The 16,095-nt window shown below is 38.4% G+C and overlaps 1 protein-coding gene across 1 annotated transcript in view; it reads left to right on the top strand.

Annotated features, from left to right (window-relative positions):
* SORCS2 (sortilin related VPS10 domain containing receptor 2) overlaps window positions 1–16,095 on the top strand; it is a gene marked incomplete at both ends in the record, with an annotated part of 500,666 nt that overhangs the window by 473,028 nt on the left and 11,543 nt on the right. Inside the window, 6 exons of the mRNA XM_084266658.1 lie at window positions 2,640–2,826; window positions 6,595–6,728; window positions 8,050–8,173; window positions 9,919–10,031; window positions 11,710–11,835; window positions 15,860–15,959. Of these exons, the coding sequence (XP_084122784.1) occupies window positions 2,640–2,826; window positions 6,595–6,728; window positions 8,050–8,173; window positions 9,919–10,031; window positions 11,710–11,835; window positions 15,860–15,959 (784 nt within the window). The remainder of the gene's footprint in view (window positions 1–2,639; window positions 2,827–6,594; window positions 6,729–8,049; window positions 8,174–9,918; window positions 10,032–11,709; window positions 11,836–15,859; window positions 15,960–16,095) is intronic.

Raw genomic sequence — 16,095 nt, 5'->3', positions numbered from 1 at the left:
TTTTTTTTCCCCCTACTGTGTAGATGTGGAAGTTTTCACCAACCTCTCTGACAATACGCACAGCATTGAAAACTATGGGAAAATCTTCAGGAGTCAGGGATCTAGAAAGCAATCCTGTGCTGTTTTCTGATGAAGTCTGCTCTGTAAATTGGAGGGATTTAGAAGAAATGTAACAGTTTGCTGCCCCCTATGGCTAAGAATAATATTTATACTGCAGGGTCCTGAACGTTGTTTAGGATTTAGCCTGTACAACAAAGTCTAATGAGAATTTGTAACAATTACTGAGTGTAAGGAACAGCTCTAGCAGGATAAACAAAAACATACTACTTTCTCTGCTGAACAAAATTTATTTACAAGTTCATGTGAATGCATGTTACTAGGTGCAGTAATACCAGGCATCAGGGAGTAAGGAACAAAGGTTTTGGCTATGTTTGGGCCATTTGCAAGTGACCTTAGAAATAATAATCATTTATAACTTCTTTTTTTTCCAAGTTCTGTTCACTAAGTGTATAAATAGATTATGTCACAATGACAATCATCTATTTAGCATGGAGGTGGAAGCTCCAGGTACTTTTAAATTTAGTTGCCTTTTCCCTGTGTGACTCTCTTGTTATCTGTCCACTGTTCTCTGTCTTTCCTGGTCAGGGAAGCAGAAGTGTCTGAGTGTTTTGAAGACAGCATTCTCATCTTGACACGAGGGAAGCTATTAGAATAAAACATTAAGAGAAGCTTGCATCTACTGGCTTTCAACATTGGTTTCTGTCTCACCTGGAAAAAATATGCATGTATACTTGTTAGCATAAGAAAGAGTGAACAAGAACTGTTTGCAAGCTGATGTCATCTAAAGAGATTCCACTTACTGGCACATTGCTGGCAAGAAGACGTCTCTCCTGCTTTAAAGTTTAATAACATATTGTCTCCTCTGCTAAATTCTACCCATCTCTTGTCAAAAGAAAGGTGCTGTTTGGAAAAAAAATATTCACAGTGAAGGAGCTTTCAAAGTCCTTTATGTGTGTTGAAATATGGTGTGTAGGTATTTGAACCCAACAGGTTCCATATTATGGGAACATATACAGTGCTCTTTCATCTGATAAAAGACAGAAGAAAATCAAACTGCAAAATAATAAAAGGATGAAATAATAGTATGTTTTCCTTCCCTTTGTAATGCCAGGGTATGTTAGTTCTAGGCTTTGTTGCCTCCTTTGATTTTACATTAATGCTGCCTTTTGGGATTCGATTTTGATATAAAACTGTTTCAGAGAATGGCTTGTGGGGAAGTGAAGTGATTTTGGAATACTTCGATGGGTGTCAGTCCTTCTCTGCTCTGATAGCCACTCAGACCACCTGACTAGCATATGGATGTATACCTTCTTTTCACAGGATCACAAGGTTGGACAGACTTTTAAGATCATCAAGTCCAACTGTTCCCATCCTATGCTAAACCAGATCCCTAAGTACCCGATCTACCTTTTTTTTTAAACACATCCAGGGATGGTGACTCAACCCCCTCCCTGGGCAGCCTGTGCCAGGCCCCAACAACTCTTTCAGTATTGCCCTTTTCCAAGAGGCAATAAGGATTTGTAACCAACGTTGTGTTTTCACAACACAGAGGATTTTCTACCAAGCCAGCCCCTACAGCCTGTTTGAATTGCGTGACTGTGATGGCTGTGGGCTGTGGCAAGTGAGCAGGAACATATTGCTGAAGACGCAGGAAGCAGGGCAGCTCGCTAAGGCAGTGCTGCCAGTGCTGTTGAGAAAGTGTTGCTGCTCACAGCTAAAATGAATTTTTCTTTGACTTCATCCACATAGCACAGGCCTGACTCCTCATGGGCAGCCACACCATGAGTACATGAGTGATGGGCATATGTTTGTCCTCTGACAGTAGTATCAGTCTTGCAGTATTTTAGGGCTGAGTTTAAGGAGCACTTAGAAGAGGTGTAATGCATTACAAATTCTGTGTGATGTTTGGCAGGACAGAATTATTTGGCTGGACTTTTACAGGCTTTCCCAAAGTCATATCAATAATCTGCTTCATTGAGCATGCATCTGCTTTTACAGTAGAGAATGTTAGATGTTGCTGGTAGCTCTGTATAAAGCAGTACAACTCCTTGTGAAGAGCCCAGCTTGGACCTGGAATGCTGTGGGTTGACAATCAGAGGGTGTGATTAGAAGGTGCTGTGAAGATCTAAACTAATTAATTTTGCTTTGTAATTATAAAGGCTAAAAGTTCATGGGATGAGTGGAAATTTGCTACATGAACAATATTCAGTTGTTTGCAATCATACTAGTACCCCTTCAGAACTTGGGCCTGCCCTGCACCACTATGTTCATGTCCAGCTGCATTAAGACAAGAGTGATAGTTTGTGTGTTGTACAACTTGGTTAGTGGTCTGTGGGGTCTTATTTTAAGTTAGCACCTTACTGTGGAAATCTAGCCCTATCTCTGTTAATGTGCAGAACATCTGATGAACTAAATTCTTTGCCATGGGTGTAGAGGTTTTACTGCAACTGGCACAACTGAGTCAAAATATCTGGCAGGGGCTGGAAAGGTGGTTGTGATTCAGGGAATGGCTGGAATCATGTGTCCTGCCTGGTTTGGTGCTGGCCATTTAAAATATTTTTGATATGTTTTCCTTTTAGGGTGATATATTGAATACCAAATACCAGGTAGATCTTGGAGATGGCTTTAAGGCGATATACGTGAACCTTACGATGACTGGAGAACCCATCCGTCACCGCTATGAGAATCCTGGGATCTACCGTGTCTCGGTGAAGGCTGAGAATGTGGCTGGGCATGATGAGGCTGTGGTGTTCGTCCAAGTCAACAGTAAATCAGCTCTTTGGTTTTCTTACTTTTGCTGCTGTTTAAAAACCTTGAGGACAACTATGAAGTAGTCACAATTAGGAAAAAAGTGGGTTTTTTCAATAACCTCATGCAGTCTTGCAGTGCTGGATGTTGTTAATGCAGAGGCTTGTAAGGCTAATGTACTAGGAGGTCAGAGCTAGTTTTATTTGGTTATTGAAGAAGGATGGTGTATTAATCTTCTAAATAGCAAGTATGCCTCAGTTTTAATCTCAGGTTTGATCCATCTTCCCGACTCAAGACCCTGGTGGCAATCTTTGCAGCTAAAATTTCACACTTCAAGCTTTGTCTTTTTAGCAGCTTCTGGGTGCTGTGTGAAACAAGTGAACAGACATGTTCAGAAACATATGAGCTCTTGTATGATTTTAGAAAAGAATCAGAATTTCATTGTTTCTATAAGTCAGGCTACCTATTAAAATACTAGAGTCTAGATTTTAGGTAGTTCATTGTCACAATGTTTTAAAGTGGTACGTGGGTATAACTTCAAGTTGGCAGGCAGCATTAACTTGACTTGGACTTCTTTACCTCTCCTTAATTAAGACCTAAAAAATCCCATCAAATAGATTTAAAAGAAAAGAATAGCACGGCACAGGGAATATCACACACCATCACAGGCTTAATGTACCTCAGTCATCTCATAATTGAAATGAAGAAGGGAACTCATAACTGGAACTGAATTTCTTCCTACGAGATTCAAGATAGCTATTGCTTTGTCTGTTTTCAGATGTCTGAAAAATTCAGTAACAAGTAACATCAAAAGAAAAGATACTTATCTTGCATTCCAGGTGTCTTCCATCCTAATCCCAAAGCAATGGAAATCGCTGGAGCCTCACACAAGGCTGTGCACAGATCCGTGTGCTTTATTGTCAGCCTGTCTGATGACTGCTGATATTTACGTAGTTTGCTAGTCAGAGGCCTTGATTCTAGAGTTTCCAGTTCTGCTTTCATTAGCAGATGGAGCCTAGTCTGCTAATTCAAATTGCCAATCTCCTGTTAAAATCAAATGGAAAAGATCAGAATCAACTTCTCCACCTGGGTTTCAATATCTGTTTCTTTGTTGTGTGTGTTTTTTAAATCATTTGACAGCTCCTGAGAGATCAGATGAATTACTTAGGGCTTCATAGGAGCTTCTAGGTGCTGGAAGTAGATTAAGCACAGGAACAGTAGATCTGTACAAGCAACGAACAGCAAAAAGCTGTGTGTAGCATCCTTCTCTCTGGGGAGAACAACTTACTGTTCAGAGAGCGAAGAGCAGCAGCAGAAAGGAAAACAACTGCTTTCTCTAAATGTGCTTTGGGTGGGGGCCTACATCAGGATAAAGAATACAAATAAAATGTATCAACTGTAGTTTATGCAGTGGATTTACAAATTGCAGAAGCCAGAGGTATTTCTAACAAGCAAAATGTCTGGTGCATTGAAAGGACACTGGTGCTGAAATGCAGGGGCAGCAGAGCACTGAAACAGATGTCGTCCCTTTCCGAGCTTGTCCACGGGTGCTGCTCATGCTCATGGCCCAGAAGGCTCACAGATATGTTTCCCAGTCCAGTTAAATAAATGCTTTCTATGTGTTTTGCTCTGTTTAAGTTTTTAGGTAAATTGCAAGATGTCAGGAAATTAGCTGGCACTAATTAAACTGCAATTTGTACGTTCAAGAGAAACACTAATCGCCGTTCAGGGACATCTTTCACTGTGGAATACCATGAAAAAAGAAATGTCCTTAGAGTTCCACTTTCAATCTATCTCTACCTGATGTATTCCCAAGGAATTTTTTCAGGGACAAATGGTAAAAGGAGGGTTTTTTTTACTCCTGCCATGTTGTTTTTCTATGGGATGCCCTAATGCAGGACAGTTTAAGAACTTTGCCCTGTCATCCAGAGTATGCTTTCTGATCCAGATCACAGAGTCTCCAGTTTATTAATTAATTGCAAGAGAAATTAGAGCAAGTCTGATAGTATAAAATGAACAGGTAACCCAGAATAAGAAGAACTGACAAAGCACTAGGCGTACATTATCTTTTTTCATGAAGCCATGAGGATAGTGTGCAAATAATCAGGAAACTTTGAAAACTGTGGCTTCATTAAACAGAAATCATGTAAGTCAACTTCTTTCCTAATTGTATACACACTTGGGGGTGCTATGAAGCTTGTTCAAATGCATTATGGAATTGTGGGACTGAGACAAGCAGAAGGACTCATAATAATTATTTTTAGCTTGTTAATACATAGGAATGGCAAACTTGAAACAACAGTCATCGTTCAGGTACCAAACAGCTTCCTCTCTACAAATTTTGGAAAAGAATCTTCTTCAGAAGCAAAACTGTATCTCAAAATGATTAGTTTCCTCTGGGAAAATGTGAACGTACAGTGATGCAGATCCCTCCAGACTACCTCAGTTTGCCTCTTCAGAAGGAAAATCATTTTCTAGGAGGAACAAATTTAATGGATTCCTACAATTTCTGAATTTTCTTCAAGACACCAGCAACAGGTGGAGCATTATAACACTGCTTCAGTGAAGAAGCTATCGAAGCAACGGTTTGTTTAAGTACCCAACACATCTTGAATCATCACTGGAGAAATGAAAGCAAAGCCTTATGTTGGGATGAAGCAGCACACAGGCTGGTTGAAGTGATGAGGGAAAGGATGATGTGCACAGCTCAGACAAGTTGCTCTCCGAGAAGTTCAATCAGTTTAGTCAAAGTGAATTAGATGTGAACAGGCCATGTTTCAGTTGATGAGAGAAACACTTTGGACTGATGTTAATTACTTTGAAGTTGACACTGGAATGAAAGACCTCTGAATGAGTTAAAAGATACTTAGAATGGAACAAAAGTGGGTGGGCTAGTAGTCATTCTGTTGGACACGTGTTGTTTTGGTATCCTGCGTAGCTGGTGCCACTAAAGTTAAATTCTAGTTACCACATTATACTGTTATAGAGCTTTTACCTTCAGACAGACATTCTGAAAATTATATACTTGAAAACCTCTGAGAGAAGGATTTTCTTTCACTAAAGTTTTTGTACTATGAAACAAAATACTACATTAAAAAGCAGGTAAAATTACTATAATGATGCATTTCTTTTATACAAATAATGTTTACAGCCTTTGTAGGCAATAGTTCAGAAAGGAATAAACTTACTCTAAGACATTTTGGAGTGCAGAGGTTCTCTATTTTGATTGGCAAATAAATGCCCCCTTGATGTACACATCTATTTTAAAACATAAATTAATGAGAGTTTGTGTGTGGTGTGAGGTTAACAGCTGATATTTTATAATGAAAATGAGTGGTCAGCGACATTCTTTTTCAGTTTTCTGCTTTTTCCCTAGCATTTTGAAATTTTTTAGATCTCTATTCACTTGATCTTTTATTACTTAGAGAAAAAAGAAAAGATAGCTGAGATTGCCACTTTTTAACTGGGATATATGCTTATGTTTTCTAGAATTGGACATGTACCCAAAAAGTGCATCAGAGAGGTGCATTTTGGTGATCTGTCACGTGGCTGTAGGATTTTGTTTGGGGTGTTTTGGGGGGAGGGTGGAGTTGAAGTGTGGTCCTTTCAATTATGCCTGCAGCTTCCAACACAGATGTAAAAGCAGGAGGGAGAGAAAAATAAATTCAGGAACGTATGGTGTGCAAGTGAGAGGCTTTTGAGCAAAGAGGCTTTAGTAAATTGATGGGTTCTTGTTCAATGATATTAATGGATTCTTGTTCAATGATGTTTTGGAACTTTGTTCAGCTCCACTGCAGGCTTTAAGTTTAGAAGTGGTTCCAGTTGTTGGGAGAAACCAGGAGGTGAATCTGACAGCTATCATACTGCCTAAGAACCCTAATTTGACAGTCTTCTACTGGTGGATTGGAAACAATCTTCAGGTACATGAATGGTTTTGTCTGAGATTATTCTCAGTTCCTTCCCAATAAAGGTTGAGTGACGTCTCTTACTTAAATAGAAATACCACCATGTTGCATGACTGCTTTTAAACCATCTTTCATTCCAAATATAAACAGTTATGTCTGGTGGCAAGCAGTATTTACCTTCCCTTGTTTTATCACATACATTTGAGGTGTTAATTTCCCTTCACTGCTACTTATATCCACGTTCTACTTTCTTGTCTAGACTTGGTTTGAATTTCTGAACCATTTTCTTGGGGGGGGGACGGACAATTTATTCTTTGTAGGGGAAAAAAATTGTGGTTGGGAATGCATTTGGGTTCATAGCATTGGTGAATGATGAAGCTTGGACTTAAGCACTTTCACATTGATAATGGGGGTACTGTAAATTTAAGTGCTGTAGAGAAATATATATTCATTGTATAGATAAGTATTTCCTGAGAGTCTAAAATAAACTGCCAGAACAAAAATAATTGGGATATCTCAAAGGATATCAAAACAGTGAAAGCACTCAACCAACCTAGTGGTGTTCATTTGGGGATAGAAAGTCAAAATAAATGCATCCTCAAGAAATAAATATCCAAGTACTTCTACTGGGAATATTTCTTGTCTAGCTGGGTGAATTCCTTTTCAGGTGATTCTTTCATTAACAGATAAATAAAATGTTTTATTTAGGAAAGAGACTAAGCATTGCAGAGGAATGCTTCAGCTAAGCACAATGAACATGCTTTTTGGTAAATGTGCTGGCCACCATAATCCCACCCTGTATCTTTTCATTATGATTGACTTGGCCATTGCTGGAAGAGGTGCTGCAGGCCAGTGTAGTCTTGTGAAAGGTTTTGGGATTCACACAGGTGTGATCAGGTAACAGTATCTCAGTGCAGTCTTGGAGATTATGGTGGGCTAGTGCACTTCCATGGGTCATGGAATCATTTTAGCCTTGACTATACCCCATGTTTTTTGAGGCAAATGGCTTGCTAGAGACCATCTTGTAGAGAGATCTGTTAGTCTTACTCAAACTGTGTTTATTGCTTTGGAATCTGAATGACAACCTAATACTCTACCAAGTATTCCAAGAGAAATACTTGCCCCATCTAGCTGATACTCTGTTTCTAAAATTCCATTTGGAGAAGGAAGCATCCTGTATCAAACATTACAGCTAAACAATTTGATAAATAGTTGATTAATTGAATAATTTATGTGAAACCTTTTTTGCTAATATGTTTAGTGACAGTCTTTTCAGACACTGTTCTGCTGGTTCTCACTGAAATTCTATTTTAACCTTTTCTTTGTGTTTTTAAAGCCTCTCCTTACGTTGGACAATTTTCTGGTGACAAAATTTGCTGAAACAGGTGACATCAGAGTTACAGTACAAGCTTCCTGTGGGAGTTCCATGCTTCAGGACTCAAAGGTTGTCCACGTTTTTGGTGAGACATTATTCTTGTTAAGTTTTTTGTTGTTGTTTCAAATGTACATGTTTCTTATACCTCTTAAACCAGCCCTGACACAACTGAACCTGTTGTAAAATTTTATCTAGTGCCATATTAACATTAGAGAGGTGAACTGTCCCTAGGTCACTCTGTGAAGTTGAGCAGTGTGACTGTATGAATGGGTAAAATCTGAACCTTTTTTATTTCTTTTGCTTATTTTAAATGCTGTTGTGGTTTCCAAATGCTGTGTACAGCAATAATGATTAAGTAGTATTTTGGTTTATGGCTAGAGGGTTTCTCAGAATTTCTAAATAAAGTAGTTTAAATATCTTGGAAAAAAAAAAACATAATTAATTGTGTATATACATTCTCAGCATTGAAAAGAATGTGTAATACTTGCCATTTATAACAATACATCACTCTTACTTTGATGTTTCTCTGGAGTTTGGATCAAGTATAGCTCTGCTGTAATTATGGGATTCAGCTCTTGTTTCACAGTGTGCCCTGGTGTGTTTAGATGTGTCTTGTAAGGTGGTGACAAGGCATACTATGCTGTGAAACATGTAGTGCCAACAAATACATTTGTATTTGTGCTGTTGTATGTGGGAACAGTGGTAAGTGAAAAAGCTTCTTTTTAATGCAGAGCTGAAAGCCTTCAGGTATCATGAAATACACAACATGGTACATCTCTATTGTCTGACTATTGTTATTTTTGGCGTTAGTATACTTATTAAATTCAAATAATGGACAAAACAGCACTCATGCTAGATGCAGCTTTTAGGAACCTTCTCCTTTCCTAAGATGAATGGATTTAACATTTATGCTATACCACTTTTTTAGAAATTTTTACAAGTATGATGTATAACCCACCTTAGTTGGATTAGGTCAGTGACTTTGGCTTTCAAATGCTGCTTCTGATCTTATTGTTGGCCAGTCCTGATACCAAGAGCAAAAAAATACTGGTCATGGGGGAAATAAAGAAACTTCTGGAAGAGAAAACCACATTAAACTACAATTGTCAGAAGCACTAGGGAGGCCAGGTTTGGCTTCTGCATTCCTGAGGATCTCTTTCTCTGCTTTGCATTAAGTTCCCCAGGTGTCCATCCAAGAAGCCTAAATGGAGAAAGGGAAGATTTTAGAGACTGTTCCCTGAGGAACAGCCCATTTCTGGTATTTCAGATATTTGCACAATATCCAGAGAAATGTTGTGGGTGTGCCTTGGGTTTATTTTTTCAAGAGAGCAGTAGTTAGCCTTTGGAATATAATTTCTGTTCTTATTTTCATAGCTACTTGATGGAATATATAAAGTAGTATTTTTTATGAAAAACAGGAACATGTAATGGGCAAGAAACATAGGCTTATGATTCATAATAAGATGAGAATAAAATCCATTGATGCATTGCACAATGTAGCAACAATGTCTGTGTGGTATATTGTCCTAAGGAAAAATTATTGGGAAGGTTTTGACCCTAGACCATGTATGTAAATCTGCTTTATTTATTGTTTTTCTTCCTGCTTTTTTATCTTTAGGTACAAATTTGATGATGATGATGGTGAAAATACAGAAAGAAACTGAGTGCCTGGCAGGAGTGTGCTCTTGCTCTGTGCAAGAGTACACAACACAGAGCAGTGGGGTTCCTGGGTGCTGCGCAGCAAATAACACCCAAAATATCTTCTCAGCTTTTATTTGTGCACCCCTGTTCATTACGTGTTCAAAAATGTTGTTTCTTTGTTTTTTCTAGATCTTTTTCATGTTCTTCCTCTGAAGTTTACTAAGCACCTGGACATGTACAACCCCGACATACCGGAGTGGAGGGAAGACATCGGGCGGGTAGTAACACGGCTGCTGGCAAAGGTGCTCTTTCAGATTGCTCGTAAAACGTTCCCTCGCCGGTTATAAAGCTTGAAGGTTAAGTTAATGCCTTCTCATTTAGCAAAAATGTGGCAGAGCAAAATAATAAAGTGAACCTCACGAGCCACATTTCAAAGAAGTTTAAGCCTCGTGTTGCTTTTACGCGCAGGCTCTAGACAATGATATTTTAACACAAGGAGGTTTAGGTCTATCGCAGCCTAATTGGCCATTAATGCTAAATATTGCCTTCTGGGATTAGGGATACATGTATGAGCAAATACTGCTGACACCAAAACAGGAAGAGTGGCTGAAATGTGGTATACTTAGAAGATGAGCAAAGGATGCTCGTATAAAATACGGGCTCTGTGTGAAAACAAAACAGAAAGGAAAAAACGCTGTGTCAGTTGTGTAACATTGAAAATGATATCTAATGTACATCCAAACAGTTGATACACCTGGTTTTCTAGATCATATTCACAAAAGAAACGTGAATTGGGAACAGTTGAATCCTGCAGGCTAAATCAAGCACAAAGCCATCAGTGAGATAAGTAAAAGCACCCCATAAAAGCTGTGTGCTCTTCAGGTACACACACTGCCAGCAAGTGAGTGTGCACACACTGAATTTTTGTGAGGACAGTAGCAGTGAGGTGCAGGTCAATAATGTGTTGAAAGAGCTTTTCCTGGATTTACAGTACTGCAAATCAGGTTCTGAAATTTTGATTTTATACTTTTCCTGCTTTTTTTTTTTTAAGGTTTGTATCAAATGCCAAATTAAAGTAAATTCCCACTTCTATCAACTTAAACCCATTCCTTAACCAGTCCCATTCAAACATATGTTTTAATGTCTTACTAAATTGCCCTTGCATTTTAGTAATCGCTAAATCTTTGTAATAGGATAGTAATCACTATTCTTTTTGCAAAGGGACATGAATGACTTAATGGAATTTCAGAATCTGATCAAGACAGGAAGACTATGGGATGTGCCCAGGGTGTTGTCATTAGAGAGCACATGAAGGAATTTAGGACTAAAAGCAAAATTTGCACTAACTATTCTGAAAAGGAATGCACTTGACTTTCAGTGGGGGCTGCAGGTATTCATTACACTTTCAGGAAATCTACATAGGTGCTCTTGGTCTCAGCCTGGAAGACTACTTTGTGTCCATTAAACACTAATGGAAAAGTAGCCTCCCCAGTTAAAGTCAACTATAATGAACATGCCCCTCTAAGTCTCCTAAGTGTTTGAATCTACAAAGGATCCTAAATCATAGAGTAGAATCATTGAATCTTTAAGGTTGGAAAAGATCTCTAAGATCATCAAGTCTAACCATCTGTCCACTGCCAACATGTCAACTAAATCCCTTAGGAATTCTGTTTGTTACACTAGCCATGCACAGCCAGTGCAGAATTTTGCTCAAACTGCATACCACTTAATTTTGCTTCTTTTCATGCTGCCACTAATACAATAACAATGCTTAGCTCTTCCCATCTTCAAAGAGCAGCTCACATTTCAGTTAACTTATGTTTGCCTTCGTTCATCTTTTAGCTTCTGGTGGAATCCCCCTCTAAATATTAAGGATCTGAACACCAAAGACTAAAAGACCCATGTGGAGTTACTTATGTGTTTCCTACAGAATGTTAAGGATGCTGTCCTATAATTTTCCATATGCCTTTGTCTTCACAGGAAACCAGTATACCCAAAGAAACACTGATGACAGTTGTGAAACCTGGTCTGCCCACCACTGCTGACTTGCATGTGCTACTACCAGCAAACCAACCGAAAAGGAAGAGAAGTGTAACTAGTGATAAGGTAACCGGAGCAATGTGTGTCTGGGTAGGACAGTCTTCATCCTGTTTGGCAATCAGTGGCTCTACTCTAATTGTCTTGATGTGAAATGAAAGGGGCTCCTTATGTATTGAAGGATCTTGCTCCCACCTGACAAGAGACACGTAAAAGCTAGGAACAGCAATGACTGTTGTGTCTGGTAGTGTATGTATAGCTCAGCATAATCTAGCACTTACTGGTGCTAGTGTATTTCTCCAGAGTAACCAGTATCAATCTGGTTTAGAAACAGAATCCACAGTGATGGCAGGTCAGCCTCTGAATATATGTTCGAGCAAAGAGTGTTTTAGAACACTGGTATGTTTAAAGAAGGATGAGCCATCTCTGCACTGTTCCTGGGAATCTGAATTCCTGATTATATTGCAAGAAAATGTTCATTTTAACCAACTGTTTCTTTAGTAGAGAGCCATTCATGAACTAAGGCTTTCAGCCAGGTGAGTATTAACACTTCAAAAATATTTGTACTTTTCCACTTCTTGAAGAAGCAAGATGCAGCTGCTCAAGGAAATGATCTCTCTTTATTCTGAGCATGTATGGAATGGATGTCTTGAATAATTTAAGGCAACTGATGGTGATGGATACATAGGTTGTGCAAACATTTTATTTTCAGTGCCAGTGCATATTGGGTCCCTTTAAATCTCAACTGCTATATTAGTACTGTGCTTCAAGGCAGTTTAAATGATACCATCAATTATCAGTGCTGTGTCAAGGTGGGGGTTTTTTCATGTTTATATATGAAATATCCTGTGAGTTACTCCAAAGCATAAAGAACAATCACATGCTGTAAAGGATGTGGGAAAACTTCTGTTCAGTGGGACTATGGGGAAATTATAGTAGTTTAGGAGGGCACAGTTTCTGTAAAGTAGTCCTCCAGTAAGGTCTTGCAAAGGTTTTCTGAAACTAGAGGAGCACTGAAAGGTGAAAGCAATTATGTAATCTGGAGAATATATGTACATTTCTGACATTGTTAGGACGGACCAGGTCAGACCAGTGATGATCGGGGATTACGTGTATGGAAATACCAAATATGGTACAACTGACATGTGGTTGGTGAAGGAATGAAGGGAGACAGGAGCAATGACAACAACCTATGCTATCCAATGATAAAAACCCAAGTACACTCATATCATGTTTCAACACCAATCGCTTTGTAGACAACAGTACCGTAGAGCCAGTTTTCCAGTCCCAGCTATTTTTCTATTAGTTCTATTTTTCTATTATTGCTGAGGCACTAATTTAACTATTGATATGTGCATATACATTTATTTATCCAGAACCAAATGGCACAAACTTTGATAAAGTACATGTTGTATCAGAATCCTTCACAAATCAAGAAATAGCTTGAAAATATACCCTGTGTAAATAAATGTAGATGCAGTAACAGGAAAAAACTCATGGTGTCACTTGCTTAAATATTTGTAACATTCTCCTCTTTTACCAGAACAGAATCTTGAATGCCTTCATCATGTTTCACTCAAAGAGTGAGCTTTCTCATGCTGCTAGTGCCAGGTCTCAAAGTCAGTGTTGTGACACTGTTGTGGAGATTCACTAATGCAGAGTGTTTTCTGCACATTTGGAGGAGGTGTCCCTGGAATTCTTAACTTAAATATAGTTATGAAATGTCTTCCCTTAAAGAGAAACTGTTTGTTCTTGAATGAAAAACCTTTTAGTCTGGGATATTATGTGATTTCAGAAGGATTGTTAAAGGCATTCATTTCTTGTTCAGGCAGAGAACACCTACTTGGTGGAATTTCTATTGGTGTGTTGTAATGTTATGCTATTTATTAAGTTAATGGTGTAGAATAGGTGTCATTATTGATAAAAGTAGCCAGTAATAACAAAAAATTGTAACTAAGTTGGTAGTGTAGCAATGGGAGCCAACTATTATTTGATAACTCTGAAGTTTGGCTCCATTCTGACCAAAGCCATTCTTCTTTCAGATGTATGCATGTAGAAAGTGTGATTTAACAGCACAGCAATTTCAACAGTATTTCATTCTAATCATTGCCTCTAGAGGAAAACTCAGTCGCTCAATCTATGCACATCTATTGCACGTCTGATGTCAGGTGGGATGAGAGCAGTTAAAAGAGTCAATTAACGTGCATTTAAACTACAGCCTGAAAAACAGTGGCCCTGAGGAAGATTTTGGGCTTTCTCTAGAGAATTCCCAGTGAATTGCTGTGGTGAAAAGGGCAAATCAGACCCCCAGGTGTGTAAGTGGGTAAGAGTGTGAACAGTGCCATGAATTTGCATTGGTGTGCCACAGGACAGGATCTGCTGTGTTCACGGGTTCAAACATTATAAGTTGGAAAGGATGTAGAAAAAGAAGATAGAAAATCAAATGCTGGTGTAAGAACCTTAACTGTAGGGGGTCTAGAGAGAGGTCCAAATACTGGATTTTCTATTAAAAAGTGTTAGAGATGTGGCAGCACAGTGCTTAATAAATACCTCAGGGCAGAAAAACACCCCAACATGAGTACTGAAACAACCATCAGTCCAACACTGGAATGAATAAGGCACAACCTTTGCCTAGTTTCACAAGATGCAAATTTTTGACCCATGGAAGTGTAGTTAAGATAGGCTTGGGTAGGAAGCCAAGGGTAGGAAGAGAAATAGTGAAAAAGCATTAATCATTTAAGCAAAAACCAGATAAAACACTGGATTGCTGAAATATCTGACAGGAAAATATGATGCATCCAAAGTTACAGGAATCAGTAATTTCATTTACTGGCTGAAAGTCAAATTGGCCTTTAATACTGGTCCCTCTAGCACCGAATACAGTGAACATGAGAATGAACCTGGACAGAGACTAAATAACTATTTCAGTGGTGTCAGAATCTCTTTAAAGGTTTCTAATCAATAGGGCTTTCATGTCCGTTCTGTGTTCAGACACTGGGCAAACAGATAAATACTTAGGAGCTATCTGGAGTAATTGTCTTGTGCAGTAACTCAGGTGATACTCACATCACCCTTATGTTGAGTCATTCCCCCATGAAAAAATGTAATAAAGCCAGTGAAATGGCTTCAGGAGTTAGGTATTCCTCAGTATGAGGAGAGATATTTGAGTTTGAACTTTCATGTGGTCTCTGTCCATAATATGAGAAAGACTACAGGGATTTGCAAAGACTTGTCAAAGATGAGCACCATAATTGATAATATCATAAAAGGAGTTACTTGTGAAGGTTTCATGGATATAAAGCATATTTCTAATTTGGCATCCTGTGGGAAGTCGTATCTCAAATTATAAGGCATAGAGTATAAAACTAGCTTTGATCTTTCAGAAAATTACCCGTGTTGAAGACACAAGCAAGTAGAAGGGAAAATTCAGACAATTTATCATCTGGGGTTAGGATATGATGGTATATTTAATGGTTCAGCTCCATAAAAAAGTAAGAGACCATATTTTACTGTGTTCTATCCACTGGAGAAAAACAGGAGGAATCCTGATTTTTTCCACATGGATGGATATATGTATTTTTAAAGAGTATTGTTAAAAGTGAGGTATAAATTATAAATTTAATCCATCCCATTACAGAAAAGGAGATGAGGTAAATTATGACGTGCAGTTCGTTATCAAATAGCAGCTACTTTTCATAGCAAGAAATCTAAAGTGACATCACAGGGGTTTTTTTCTGATATATTAGAAGAATGGAGAGTTTTTAATATGGATTATGCATTGTGTGAGTTATGGCAAAGGTTAACCCAATAGTGCATGCAAACTGCATGCTGCCTGTCACATACTGAGTAATCATAAAGGCTTAGATAAGCAAAGACTTGTCTATGGGGGTTGGACATTTTCAGCTTTTGTGGCTTGTGGAGTTTTGCCTGATTTTTAAATATATAATTTCTTTAAGATTTCAGCTCGTCCTTGATAAATGCTGTCTGAGTTTCTCACATTTAATGAACCAGAGGTTTTCCTTTTCAGAGCATCGAGTCCCTCAGAGCGGAACAGGGTGCAAGACATCTGACATTCTTTCTGTTGTAATTGCAGAGAATAGCAGCTATAAAGCAGGCCTTGAATGCACACAACATCAGCTTCTTTCTGAGGGGTGGATACTGGGTCTTAGTGACACTAGCTGACTCCAGTTCAGGTAAATATGTAATACTTGGTACATGTTAGATATAGATACGTGCATAAATATATGTGTGTATGTATATATATACACATATGCATATATATACACACATGCATGCATAGATATATTTTCATTTGTTAACAGTCACCAC

The sequence above is a fragment of the Gallinula chloropus genome (assembly GCF_964237585.1).
Source record: "Gallinula chloropus genome assembly, chromosome: 7".
NCBI lineage: Eukaryota > Metazoa > Chordata > Aves > Gruiformes > Rallidae > Gallinula > Gallinula chloropus.
The sequence above is the reverse complement of the archived record's forward strand: the minus strand, read 5'-3'. Positions and strand labels throughout refer to the sequence as shown.